Here is a 13259-nt window from a genome sequence, read left to right as displayed (position 1 = left end):
ACATATGCCCTATCGGCATTGGCTCTTCAGGTTTTTTTTTTTTTTTTTAAAGGGTGCCTGCATGAGAAAGTAGTATGTTGTAACAAATATTGAGATATGTAGGTGCAAATAACCTAAATTAGCCAAACTGTTAGTTGTGCATGTTCAATGCTTTCAGTTATAGGCTCTACCTTCTGTGTGGTGCAGTACACTTTGAAACCCGAGCAGAAGGACTTGTGGTGTTCAGCATCTTAGAAGTTAAATCAACAAGTCCAAATTTGATTCGTTACTTGGTGGCCAAAATTCAATAGGTGACCAAATGGTTGTCTAGGACATCCATGACAGAGGCTCATGTCCCCGCTTGAGTTGTAAGGTAGAGAGAGCGAAAAGGACCACTTTTTAGCTTAAGCAGTGATGAATATGGAAATTGAGTACTGGTGCCCAAAACTCTGTTTAGAAGCCCACAGCTAGTGCTAATAAATGCTGGCGACCACGCTTATAGTATTGAATCCACCCCATGCCTTTTTAATCTACCACCAGACACACCCTGTACTTTAGCGTGTCTCTTTCAGGTTCCTGCTTTTTCCAACTTTCTGGAGGGGTTTTCCATCTTTATCTTCCTCTATACTTCCCCCTGTGTTTTTTTTTTTTCTCTCCTTTTATAGCTCTGATAAGGACGGAAAATAAGTGCCGGTCCACAAAAAAACATGTGCCAGTGTGCTTCACAGCAACCACCGGCTCAAATGAGGTACTTTGGCCAAGCGCTGGGGAGAGGACAGCTGATTAGGTTGCTGTGTGTGGCTGATACTATTGAGCTAGTCGCACTCTTACAAGCCCTATTTGGCTCAAAGTGGTGGGTGAGCTACAAGACCCGAGCACCAGAATCCTTCATTCATTGACGTAGCAGTGATACCTGCAGTCCCAGTGAGACAGTTTCTCTTTGTGGGTCCATCTTAAAAGCAATTTGACTGACCTGGGGATGCTTCTAGTAGGAATCCACCCCCCCCCCCCCTTCCCCGGGATATTTTACATTGGTTTACATTAAGTGAAAGGAAGGAAATAGTAGACATGTGCTAAACCTGTCCAAATGCAGCCTGGAAGACCTCCGGGGAAAGTGGCCCCAGGCTCTGGAGTGTGAACTTGCTGAAAGAGTTGGGATTTGCTGCACTGAATCTGTCTAAAGTATTATAGGAGTCCGGTTTAAGATTGAGGTACAATTACTTGCACAAGACAAATGCAACCTCCTGTAGGTGTGGAGTAGCGAATGCTGGGTTTTATTATCTGCTCTAGTTGTGCTCTGAGGTAATCGATTTAAGGATAAAATCATTGAAATTCATAATAAAATGGCGAGCAAATCTGGATTTGTAAAGCCTGGGATGATATCAGGCGCGATACCCAGACTCCAGACCGAATTATAGAGGCAGCAAAATACATTTGTAGACCTGGCATTGTTGGTAGCCAAACGGCTGCAGCAACACAGTGGCATTGAACTCCTCCCCCTCCCCTGATGTTTAGCACCGGCCCTTTCTGAAATTCTGCCAGCCAAAGACTAAGAACTCAAAACTAAATGCTGAAAGTGGACGAGCAGCTAATAAACCACACAATACTTGATCGAGAAATTAAATAGTTATTGCATTATCCAATCTGGGAATTGATGGGCCCCAGCAGATAAAGAATAGCTACATCCAAGATACTGGTGTTACCGTAGACAGCTACTGTCTGACGTGGATATTTGGAGAGCAGAACTGTCTAAAGAGAAATTGCTATTCTAGTTAAACTTAGATCTTTTAAAGTTAAATGGTTCTATTGTCTCTTTCGAAACCATGTGTGCCCAGCATTGCTTTGTACAATTAAGGCTTCGTCCGCAATTCAATAAAAGACGCAAAGGAGCAAAGCTTCGAAAAGTTGGCATATATACCCTGCTTTAAGAACTAAATCCTCTACTGTAGCTACCATTTTTACTTCAGTATTAATGGCGATGTTGATGAAGGAACGAGATCCGACAGAACCTCTCTGGACTATGCATATATTTGCAATTTGTGCAAAACTACAAAGCACCAGTTACCAGCAGAGTCGGAACAGGATGAGTGGTGCGACGGCTATAGGTTTAGATGGCAGTATTTTATTTTTTGGAGAGTAAACTATTGCTGGGTGGCATCATGGCATTGCGAACATTGCATTGAAGGGGGAGACCGAGAAATGGAGCAGAAGACTCAACAGGAAAGCTGTGTTTTCTGAGCTTTCTGAAATAAGTTTGCAAAATCAGAAGCTGCCCCGGAAAGTCAGTTGAGCCAAAAATTTGAAAATTCTGCTCCCGCAATAGATCCTTTTTAAATGATCATGAACTATACCTGCTGCTCAGTCCCAACATTAGAACACAAAGGAGACTTCTAAAGATTTATTTTAATTCAAAATCTTACTTTAGTGCACCTAATGTGAATATTAACCACAATGAAGACTAATAAAATGACAGCAGCAACATTTACCAAAATCTTAAATGAGCTACCGCTCCAACATGATTGCTGTTCTAAACCTACAGCAAACCCACCCCCTTCTGCTACTTTGAAGTTCTATTTTAGTTCCAGCGCAGCAGATATTGAACTTTTTTTCAAGGTTCGGAAATGGTAGACACCTGCATACCGATTTGAACAATGGAGCCGTATGTTCAATGAAATGGCAAGGTATGCTTGCGAGGCCAGCTGAACTGATAAATCGTTGAGCAATGGTAAAGTGACTATGACTTCTGTAGCCTTCAACTGGGACTGTCCTGGTTTCACCTGGCATAAAGCTTATCCTTGACTGAATGCTCAGATAATCTCAGTGTTATAAACTCTTAGCAAAACAATTAATCGAAAGTGGCCTGATTCCCTTTTAACTATTTGCATTCTATCCGACCTATGTTCTCTGTAGTAACCATAAACGAGTCCGTGGTTTACATTCTAGAAACTCCCAGAAATAAACCTACAAAAGAATCGGTTTGCATTTAGAATAAACGCTATATATTCATGATCGCATTACAGAGCATAATAGAAAATAATTATGTCCTATTCAGCACTTTACTAATCCTATACACTTACTGATAGATTGAACTCCAGCAGGGGGTTTCCGCGAATAGAAAAATTATGTTCAGAACAGTTTGAGGAAGATTGAATTGAACAGATCTACTCCAATCCCCCTAATTATATAGACTGGCTGATTTAGTTGTGTATCTAGTGCTTGATAACATTTGTATGATGACTTTTTTTGGGGCAGGGGGGCGATGACATTCTTTTTACTGCTCGATTATTTCATGATTTGTAACTGTATATTCCTGCCTTCTACAATTGGAAATGGATCCGCTCTTGTGAGCCTACTCAGCTGTGTAACCAACCTTTTCTCATTTGAGCAGAAATAAAAGCCAGGTGAAGTTTGGCAGAACCTGGAGTGATTTGAAGAACAGAATTTTTGTTTCATGAGACAGCGAAAAATTGAGACCACACGTGTCCGGTGTGACCTTAGAGTTCTTTCAGGATCCATGTTGGGAAATCTTGCTGGGTAGTGTTGCAAAGCAAAGTACGCGCCCCTCTTTGTGGGCTGTAGGTTTTAACATTATAGTGCCTTCAAACGTAACCTCTCTCAATTTCAAACGTGTCTCTGGCATGAGTTTTCCCAGTAAACTCATCCCAAGAGGTGTGAGGTTTTACTGGAGTATGGAGGATAAGCTTGGAACTGCTTGGAACTGGAGTGAACCGCAGCGTCTTTTTATGAAGTAAAGTTGTTGGAAGACTAGGAGTTCTGAGTGTTTTGTATCAAACTACTAGGGCTTATGTGCGACCCTGCAAAAATCAAAAGGTTATTTTTTCTGTTTTGACTTGCATCCACAGATCAAAGGGTCTTCAGAACTGCGCATATCACTAATTCTTGTTGTACTCGATCCTCTTAAGATATACAATGATGCTATTTATTGGTCGATTCTAGGCAGCGACATGCGCTGTCTTCGAGACATGCTCTTATTCGCTGTATGGACTTTCCTACCACCCAAAGGCTTGTTGTTTGCCAGCGCCATTGCCACTCTTCTATTCAATCAATCAGAGCACTTGTATAATGCACTAGTTACCCGTGGGGGTCTCAAGGTGCTGGGGGGTGCTGCTACTGCTGCTCAAAGATCCAGGTCTTGAGGAGTCTTCTAAAGGTGAGAAGGTCTTGGGTCTGCCATAGGTAGGTTGGGAGGGTGTTCCCGGTCTTGGCGGCGAGGTTGAAGGATCTGCCGCCGGAGGTCTTTTGTTGGATGCGGTCGTTGGATGCAGTGAACAGTGGCGAGCGCGCAGCTGGTGGAGCGGAGCTGGTGGGTGGGGGTGTAGAAGCGGAGTCTGCTGTTCAGGTAGGCTGGCCTGGCCTGGCGTGCCTTGTGTGCGTGGGTGAGGAGCTTGACGGTGATCCTTTTGTCACCTGGGAGCCAGTGTAGGTCTCAGGTGGGGGGTGATGTGGCTTTGGCGGGGGATGTTTAGGATCAGTCTGGCAGAGGCGTTTTGGATGCGTTATAGCCGACGCAGGTGTTTGGCTGAGATTCCTGTGTAGAGAGCGTTGCTGTAGTCCAGTCTGCTGCTGACGAGGGCCTGTCACTGTTCTTGTGTCAGTCGGGATCCACTGGTAGATCCTGCGGAGGATGTTGTAGCAGGAGGAGGAGACGGTGCTGACCTGCATTGATATGGTGAGGGAGGAGTCTAGGATGAATCCTAGGTTGCGTGCGTGGTCTGTGGGTGTCGGTGCGGTTCCCATTCTGTCTTTCCATTGGTTTATGGCACGCATCTGTTATGCCTCTGGCAGTGTTTATCCCTTTCCAAGAGCAGCGACAAAGTACAATCTCCCTCCACCAGTTCGAACTGTTCATGTGTTTCCCCGAACTAGTTTTTGTTTGTAAACCGATTTCGGTGTCGCTGCTTGCAGTTCACTTAACCTCCCTGTGTCGTTTGCCCCCCCTTCCGCCCCCAATCCACCCCACCTACCTTCTGCCTGTCGCTGATTGATTGTGTTCAGTGCTTCAGCAAAATACTTCTGAGCTCTGGCCTTCACTCACCCCATCCACCACTCTTCTTAGTCTCTCACTCTCGTTTCCCTGGAGACCCACTGAGTGACTGGAGCTCTTGTTTTGAGTCTGTCCCTAATATCTTAGCCACAGGCTAGCCAGTAACACCGTTACCTGATAGTCATCAAGAGTGACTGGCTCTGCTGGCCATGGTTTGTTGAGATTAAGATGGCAGCCCACTTCCCACTATGATTCAGGTATTATTTCTTTGCACACTCCCCGCCTCCCCTCCTCCCCTCCTCTAAATTCTGTTCTGGTGCTATGCTTTGTTGCTTGACCTACACCTCTCTCTGTCATGGAGTGTTGCATGTATTCCTCGCGGTTATCAGTATGTGATCTTATGTAATTGCGACCAAAAGGGGAACTAGATTTTCCTATCTCTCCTATGAAGAAACACGGAAGCGCTGTTAAAAGCATGCATCAGGACAAGATATCAAAGGGATGTTAGTCCAGTGTGTGTGCCGTGACTGTTAAAAAAGCTGAGCTCCTGGGGAGCATGCAGGCTCTGACCCTCGCCTTCTCCTCTCTCAATCTACTCTTTAGCACGTTCGAAAAACCCTACTACAAATTAAACCACTTTGACGCGCACAGCGTGTACCCATTTTTTGCAAATAGCAATTAGGACGCTGTCGATGGATAAACAAACACCGGGATCTATACCAAGGGTGTTAATCACCACACTGCTAGTTTCTCGCTGCTAGGTTTTGCAATCTGGGATGAGCATCCCGGCAGCACCAGTTTCGCCACAGGAGCGCAGTTTGCAAGGTCTGTGTTGCTCGTACTCCCGGGCCAGGGCACGGGCACGGGCACGTCCTCCAGCGCTTAACTCTGCCTCCGTATTCGGTCAAATCTAATTGATGCGTGCCAGAGTGACTTCGACCAAGGTCACACGGCTGCTTGCTTCCAAGCTATTTTCTCTTACCCGAATTATGAAAGAGAAAGCACGGAGAACAATAGAACAAAAATTTGAGTCCATATTCTGTGTCTTGTTAAGATTATACTTGGAATACATTGTACTGCGGAAGAAACTTGCTTGGAATGACTCGAAAACCTCCAAATTCAGTCCGTGCAGCTCGTATGAAGCCGTCTTGTCAGTTACCTTTACAAGCATAATTGTATTTTCAATTATTTTGCTTCACTCGGTGATCTAATTTTGAAAGCGGATGCTTATTGTAATCTGACATTAATACATTCTAACTGTCGTCCGCGTCTTAGAGGTGAAATTGGTTACTGGCACATGTAAATGACCTTTTAAAGGGAGGAGGGGGGGGGGGCGATTTAATAGTACAGTGCACAACTGCTCCGGTGGGACCACAGGAAAGAGATGGCAAGAGTCCATTGCACATAGACGTCATTGGCGATGGCAGGATGTCTTTGGCACCATGGCATTTCTGTTGCTTCTCGTGATCCCATATTCCATATTAAGACAGTGGCAAGAACAACAATCGTTGGTAAAGCCAATAGACGTTTGCAAATGCGGGTTGTTTGTGTTGGTACTTTAAAGTCACACCTAATGGCTTGCTAAAACTTCCAAAAATGCAGTCGATAGTTGAAAGTCCACAGATACAACCACGTATGATTGGTAACTTTAGAAATGGATAAATGGAACCTTTTCTTCAATTTTATTCACCTTTCGTACCAGTTTGACACGTACCAACGTACCCTCGAACATGTTTATCTTAAAAATATTTTGTAGAAGATGCTGTCACAATTTTTTATTTTTTTTGTAGCAGGAGTGTTTTGAATAGGAGGTGCTGAGCAGACCATGGGCTGTGGATGAGGTTTGGTCGATGGTCACTTCAATTATGTCTCAGCTGTGAGAAACAAAACCTTTTTTTTCTGCTGTCCAGTTCAAAATCTTAAAACAGAACATTAATTCAGCCTCATCTTACCCACTCTCTAACCCCCACCCTTTGCCATTTCAGTTTGTTAAACTCCGTTTTTTTTTTGTCACCACGCCCGATTATATAGTGTTTTATCCATTTATTTGAAACTAATCTGTTCAGATTATCTGCTGCCTAGGCGCCTGTTGGCCTTCCATGGTTGAATGAGTTACTTCAGTGGCATTTATTTTTACATTGAGTACACTTGAGTAACAAATGTTCTTGCTTCATGATTCATTGCTGGCAGATTGTTGCTGGAATTGAATACCTTTTTGCTTACTGTGTCACCACTTTCAGAAATGTGTCTTTACTGAATGATATTTGCATTTTAGGCTCGGCTAAACTTCCCGAATGCAGACATGAGTTATGTGAAGAAACTCTGTGGCACGATCTTGCATGGTGGGCCAAAGCTTCCAGTGCGGTAAGTTGCTGTGATGGATTGCTTAATCTAAACTTCAGTCCAGTTTTTTTTTTTTGTTCATGCATACCTTGTTTCCACTAAAGAAATGAGCAGTCGTGCAACAAAACGTGGTGTGCATACTGCTTACCCAGAATCACAACTCCTTTATAAAAATTAATGAATGCCAAGAATTGAGTTCCCACAGCTTTTCACTGGGGTGACCAATTGCTAGTATCCAGCACGCTGCAACAAATTGGACTAGTTTATAGTTTGTGTTTTGGTGCGGTTTACATAGGTCTAAACAGAGGGGTCCTGATTCTGGGTTCGTTATGTAAACTAACATGTCTCTATAAAGTCTAATGGTGTAGATCTATAATTTTCCCTTTTTTTTTAGGTCTCGTGGCGATTAACCGCGGTCTCGCCAGAGACCTTTTGTCAGCGACACAGCTTTCCAGGAGACGGGAGCTGGCCACAAGCATCCCAAAATCGGCAATTGGAGCAGGCCGCGCACGCTGTGGTCATCTCCTGTCTCCTGGAAAGCTCCACCACATACTTGTGAGTTTGAAACTCTGGCACACCATTGAGGATATGGAAGTAAGGGTTCGACTTGAAAGTGAGCATAATCCTTTGTGTGTATCATCCAGGTGGTGGCTGCCCGAACAATCTTCCTGCAGAAAGGTAGACTTACACTCCCACGATGTTGTCCCCACTAACGATATGAGATGACTTAAGTGGTCGAGCATAGTTGAAACCCCAGAGCCCCTGGAAACGATGGCAAAGGATGTTGACCAAGCTTTATTAACGCTGTACAACAACCAGGCAGGCTTACAAACTCCATGGCCATAGCCAAACGTTCTTGCGACGAAAAAAGATGGCAGGATCTCAAAGAGGCTAGTTATAAGAAAGATAGTAAACCATTCTGGAACATCATAAAGTGGGACAAAGAGGGCATTCCAGAACCACCACATAATCATGTTTCACAGGGAAGAGTGGGTTAAACATTTTGAAACACAATATACATGTAGTACATTAGATTCAACTTAGGAAGGTCCAAGCCATGTGTTTTATGAGGAGGAGGCTTTCAATAGCAGGTATGTCGAGTTAGCTCTTGGTGCAGTTGTTGGAGGGAGAGCACCCGGCCAAGATGGCATCCCTGCTAATGTGGTCCTCTACAATAAAACAGGATGGGGAAAGTACATATTGCTACTGGTTATTGCAATTGCACACTGAGCCCCTGTACCAGTCTAGTGGAAAGGAGCCGAAAATTCCTGTGTATAAAAAAGGTGATAGGTCGATAGTTCCCCAGTAAAGATTTATCAGCCTGATCCACTCATTACAAAAAGTACTAGGGAGATTGATTCTGAACAAAATCCAGAATTGGGTTGACGAGTATAGCATATTGTCACCTCTGCAAGCCGGCTTTCTTGCATTTACAAGTACCATTGACCAGGTGTTCCATTTTGTTTTATTACACTAGAAAGTGGTGTTTTTGGGCAAAGGCAGTTTGTATGCTGCATTTGTGGACTTAAAATCCGCGTTTGATCTAGTTCCCTGCTCTAGACTCTGGGTGACCCTCCATGAACTATAGGAATACCCATTGAACTCTTGATGCTTCTTAAGAGATTGAATGAGGGTATTTATGCAAAAATACGCTGGGGTTCCCAGGGCCAGGTGACTAGTGCTTTCCCTGTTAAGCGGGGGGTGCACCAGGATTACGTTATGGCTCCGACTTTGTTCACTGTGTTTATTAACGGAATAGTTGACTATGAAACGAGAACAACTGGCCTTTGGAGCAAGTTGGGGAGTTCACATATCTAGGGGTGAACCTACAGAGTGATCTTACGTGGAATCACCAGATTGATTTGGCCACGCTGAAACATAGGCAACTTTCGGGGGTCCTATGCCATGAGCACAATAGGTCCTTTACGAAACCCATTAGACCGATGCTTCAAGTATATGATGCCAAAGTGGTAAGTTGTGCATTATATGGTGAAGAACTATGGGGTCTAGAGAACTTAACTAGGCTTAGCTTGTCAGAAAACAAGTTCCTACGAGGTATTACCAACCTCCCACAAAGCACGCCACTGTGTCTGTTTTATGATCTTGGGAGAAAACCCCTTCTTGACACCGCAAAGCTACGTATTGTTATATTGGTGCAGATTGTGGACAACACCAGAACTGTCACCTTATGCCGCTGGCTTTGAGGATATAATAACTGATACCTTCCGCAAAATTTGTTGGGTCTGCGGCAGTAAAGATATTTTAGCCAAAATTGGTATGTCAATGCTCTGGGAGGACCCTACTACTGTGTGCTTTCCCTCAAAAAAAGTGTAAAAAGAAAAGTACTGGGAAATGGTTGCACTTAACAAATTAAGAGTCAGTGAATCATCTTCACTAGCAGGAACATTCTTGGAACTCAAACTCACTCCGATTTTGGAACCATACTGGGATTCTGTCGCCGAACCACTTGATAGGCAGCTGCATTTTCAGCTGAGAGCAGTCATGCTGCCCTTTGGGTCTTTTACATCAAGTTGGGGAAAAAACAAGCAATAGGAAGTGTCCTAGCTGTTTGGCATGTACTGAATCAGTAGCACACATGTCATTTGCCTGCCCAGCCTACGAAATGCCATGAAGGGTGTGGCTGAACCCCTTATGCAAGACCCTGGGGACTAGAAGTTTGATAGCGGGAAGAATCCTGCGTACTAACACCACATCTCCCATTTTTCTAGCAGTTGCTAAATATCTTGGGTAGATGTGGATAATTAGAACGAAATTCGGTTCTGCCTGAAATGTGCAAGCACAATTAAACTGAAACCTCTCTAAGGCACAATGATTGTAGACCTCCCCATTCATCTAATATATTAGTGCTTTTCAGTATCATGAATTATTATTAAAAAAATTTTTTTAGTGCTTTGTATGAATTCCTATTTAAAGTGTTCCATGAAACGAGACAAATGTGTTGGTGTTTGATTAGTGGCTAAAGTAGAGACTGTTGAAGAAGACCATAAACTATTGCTGTTTTATGATGTTTGTAATTGTCCACTGCTCAAACATGTTTATTTTACAACTTGCTTAGGGTACTTTTATAATAGTATACAAACTTTTATATGCTTTTATGACTAATAAAGCTTGTTTGAATCTGAATTAATTCAATGTATGTACATGGTATTTGTGTTGTGCAGACTTGGCCAGAAGGCAGCGGGGCCTTCAAAGTTTCCTGCAGGTTGGCAGTAGCTGGGGCTATAATGTTCTGAGATGGACTATTTGCAATTGGTTACAAAAGATTGCCTTCACTTTCTCCTAGGCAGAACTGTTAAGTTTGTAATCTCTGTTCAAAATCTGTTCAAAATTTGTAATATTGTGTTGATACTTCTTTTAGACAAACATTTGCTGAAAAACTTGGTCTGCCTGACAACTTTGACTCCCGAACGCAGTGGCCGAATTGCCCCACTATTCAAGAGATCAGAGACCAGGGCTCGTGTGGCTCCTGTTGGGTAAGCTCTCTTGACCACTTGCTTGTTGAGACTGCCAGCTTTGACACTTCAGTGGGTGGACAATAACTGCAGGCTACTTAATCCAAAGATGTATGCCTGGTTTGTTGGTGCATTTGTTTATAAACTAATGGTGGATGAAAATATTGTATATATTTTTTTTGGGGTGGGGGAACTTTTCAGTAATGTGTTTGCACATTATCTTCTTGGAGGGAACACTATGGGTCTAGGGCACCTGGCTGGCGGATCTATTTTTCTGTTACGCAGGAAGCAACCTGGTCGAGATGTTTCTAGATCCTTCCTTAAATAGGAATCTGGTAGAGCGTTGTAAATATGGGCACTTTAAATGAGATTATCCAGCCTTTATTCTCAAAAGTACAGGTGCTGTTTAGATGGGAATGTGTGTATTTTCCTGTAATAAATGATGAGCTGCTTGCAAGTTTCATTGAGTAAAATGCATTGACTGTGACTTGTAATGGATAGCCAGGGAGCTATGGGATAGGAAGTTTAGTCTGCAGGCTTCTGAGTTAGAAAGGCAGCCACCGTCTGCACAAATGCACTTGCCGTACACTTAGGTGCATAAAGACCAAAGGATGTTAAGTGCCTTTCAGAAATATATTGTTGATTTAGAATGGCCTTCTTTTACTTTTGGTAGTCTGTTTTTGTTAGTCCTACATGGGGCAGACTACATTTATTAGTTCCCATCTTCCTGTTTGCATGAGTTTGGTGACTGGAAGTAAATCCTCATTCCCTCAAGCAGATGTACAAAGTGCTTGGTGTTGGACACAACTGGTAAATAAAGATGTATTGGGTTTATTTAGAGTATTTAGTATAAAATCTACCCGATGGGTACTAGTGCCATATTAAAGGATTCAATACATGAGAAATGTATGTTCGAGGCATATGAGCTGCAGATTACACACTATGCATAGATGGCCACCTAGTGTTAGGCCCGGATGTTTGCAGTTTGTTTTGTTGTAGAAAAGTCTTTGGAAGTCACGGGATAGGTGATTCCTCCTTTGGATGATACTGCGCATGGGGATCGGCTCCATCCCCAGACTGTTTTTTTCCGCCACAGGGCTCAGATGTGTTTCCAGCGCTCCATGTTAAAACCGATATCCTTCGGCGCGCAACCCTCACCAACTTACAGAAATTAAGTTTCGAACGCTTTTCCAGTCGACGCTACTCTTCAACACCGAAGACTTAGATTCCGGTCGACTTCCTTCGGGCCTAACTAGGTCTCGACTCCAGCTCTTAGAAAGTACGTCCTCCATGTGGGTCGAAGTTTCCCCACACCGACCTTCTTGAAGTGTGTAACATTTGCCTCTCCCCGGAGCACGAGGCCAAAGACTGTTCCGCTTGTGCCTCTTTCCACTCCTAAAAGACTATTCAGGAATGAAGAGCGAGGAGAACAATGGTTCGATCTTCAGCTTCGATTCCGGACGACATCTTTGAAGAAGGCGTCAACGTTCCAGAACAACACTACGTCGACTGCAATTCCGAGGCAGTAGACTCCGAAGTCGAGGACATCACTCCAGCACAGCGGGTCATAAGTAAGACCTTCGACCCCGACCCTTCCTCGACACACCCAAGAAGGCCCCGGTCACACCCTTGCCCTCTGGTGCACACCGACACACTGCTTCTACTGCCCCACCTTCAGGCCTGGCTAAGAAGCTAATAAAGCCTTTGGGCGACTCAGGCTCGAGTCGGCCTTCGCACGGTGCCGGCGCACATTTACCGGCACCGAAAAAGACAACTTCACCGGCTACGCCGACATCCAAACCATCGGCACTGAAACATACCACTACTCCTTCGGCACCGAAACTCGGGTCGGAACCAAGCAAACCCGCTTCGGATCCAAAAAAAACACCAGAACCTAAAAAAACATCGGATCCCAAAAATATACCAGAGCCGGAAAAATCCTCGTAACCGAAAAAAGCTTTGGAGCTGAAAGACTTCTGCTACTCCGGTTAAAGACATTGCCAAAAAACCAAAACAAACCACTTCAGTGACTAAACCTTCCTCCGCACCAAAAGATCGGCCTCCTGCAGACGACTTTCTTTATCCAGACCCTGCTCAGAAGACTCTAGCTAAAGATCCAACCACTGGACAGATAATTTTGGCTTAAAAAAAGCGACCACTGGACACAAGCTCCAGCTCTGCATTCAAAGAAAAAGGACATGGCTACCTCTCCAAGACTGCCTTCCCCTTCTTTCACCTGTACCATCACCACATGCTCCCATACCACAACATTCCCCAGCATCCTCTATCATACCAAACGATAACAACCAGGATGATAGCTCTAACGATATGGGGGGGGGGGGGTAAAATACCTGATCCAGCTACTTCTACAGGATCACCGGACCTGTGGGATTAGAACACCCCAGATGTCCCACATGTCCCTCAGGATGACACGTACCTCTCAAGGCCTTCCCCCACCA

At 44.1% G+C, this 13259-nt stretch overlaps 1 protein-coding gene across 1 annotated transcript in view; it reads left to right on the top strand.

The window, feature by feature from the left end:
• The window catches only part of CTSB (cathepsin B), an 80360-nt gene that overhangs the window by 28663 nt on the left and 38438 nt on the right, over positions 1-13259 (top strand). Inside the window, exons 3-4 of the mRNA XM_086926191.1 lie at positions 7260-7348; positions 10707-10821. Of these exons, the coding sequence (XP_086782317.1) occupies positions 7260-7348; positions 10707-10821 (204 nt within the window). The remainder of the gene's footprint in view (positions 1-7259; positions 7349-10706; positions 10822-13259) is intronic.

This window comes from Lissotriton vulgaris, chromosome 6, assembly GCF_964263255.1.
Source record: "Lissotriton vulgaris chromosome 6, aLisVul1.2, whole genome shotgun sequence".
Lineage (NCBI taxonomy): Eukaryota > Metazoa > Chordata > Amphibia > Caudata > Salamandridae > Lissotriton > Lissotriton vulgaris.
This window is presented reverse-complemented; position numbering and strand designations above follow the sequence as displayed.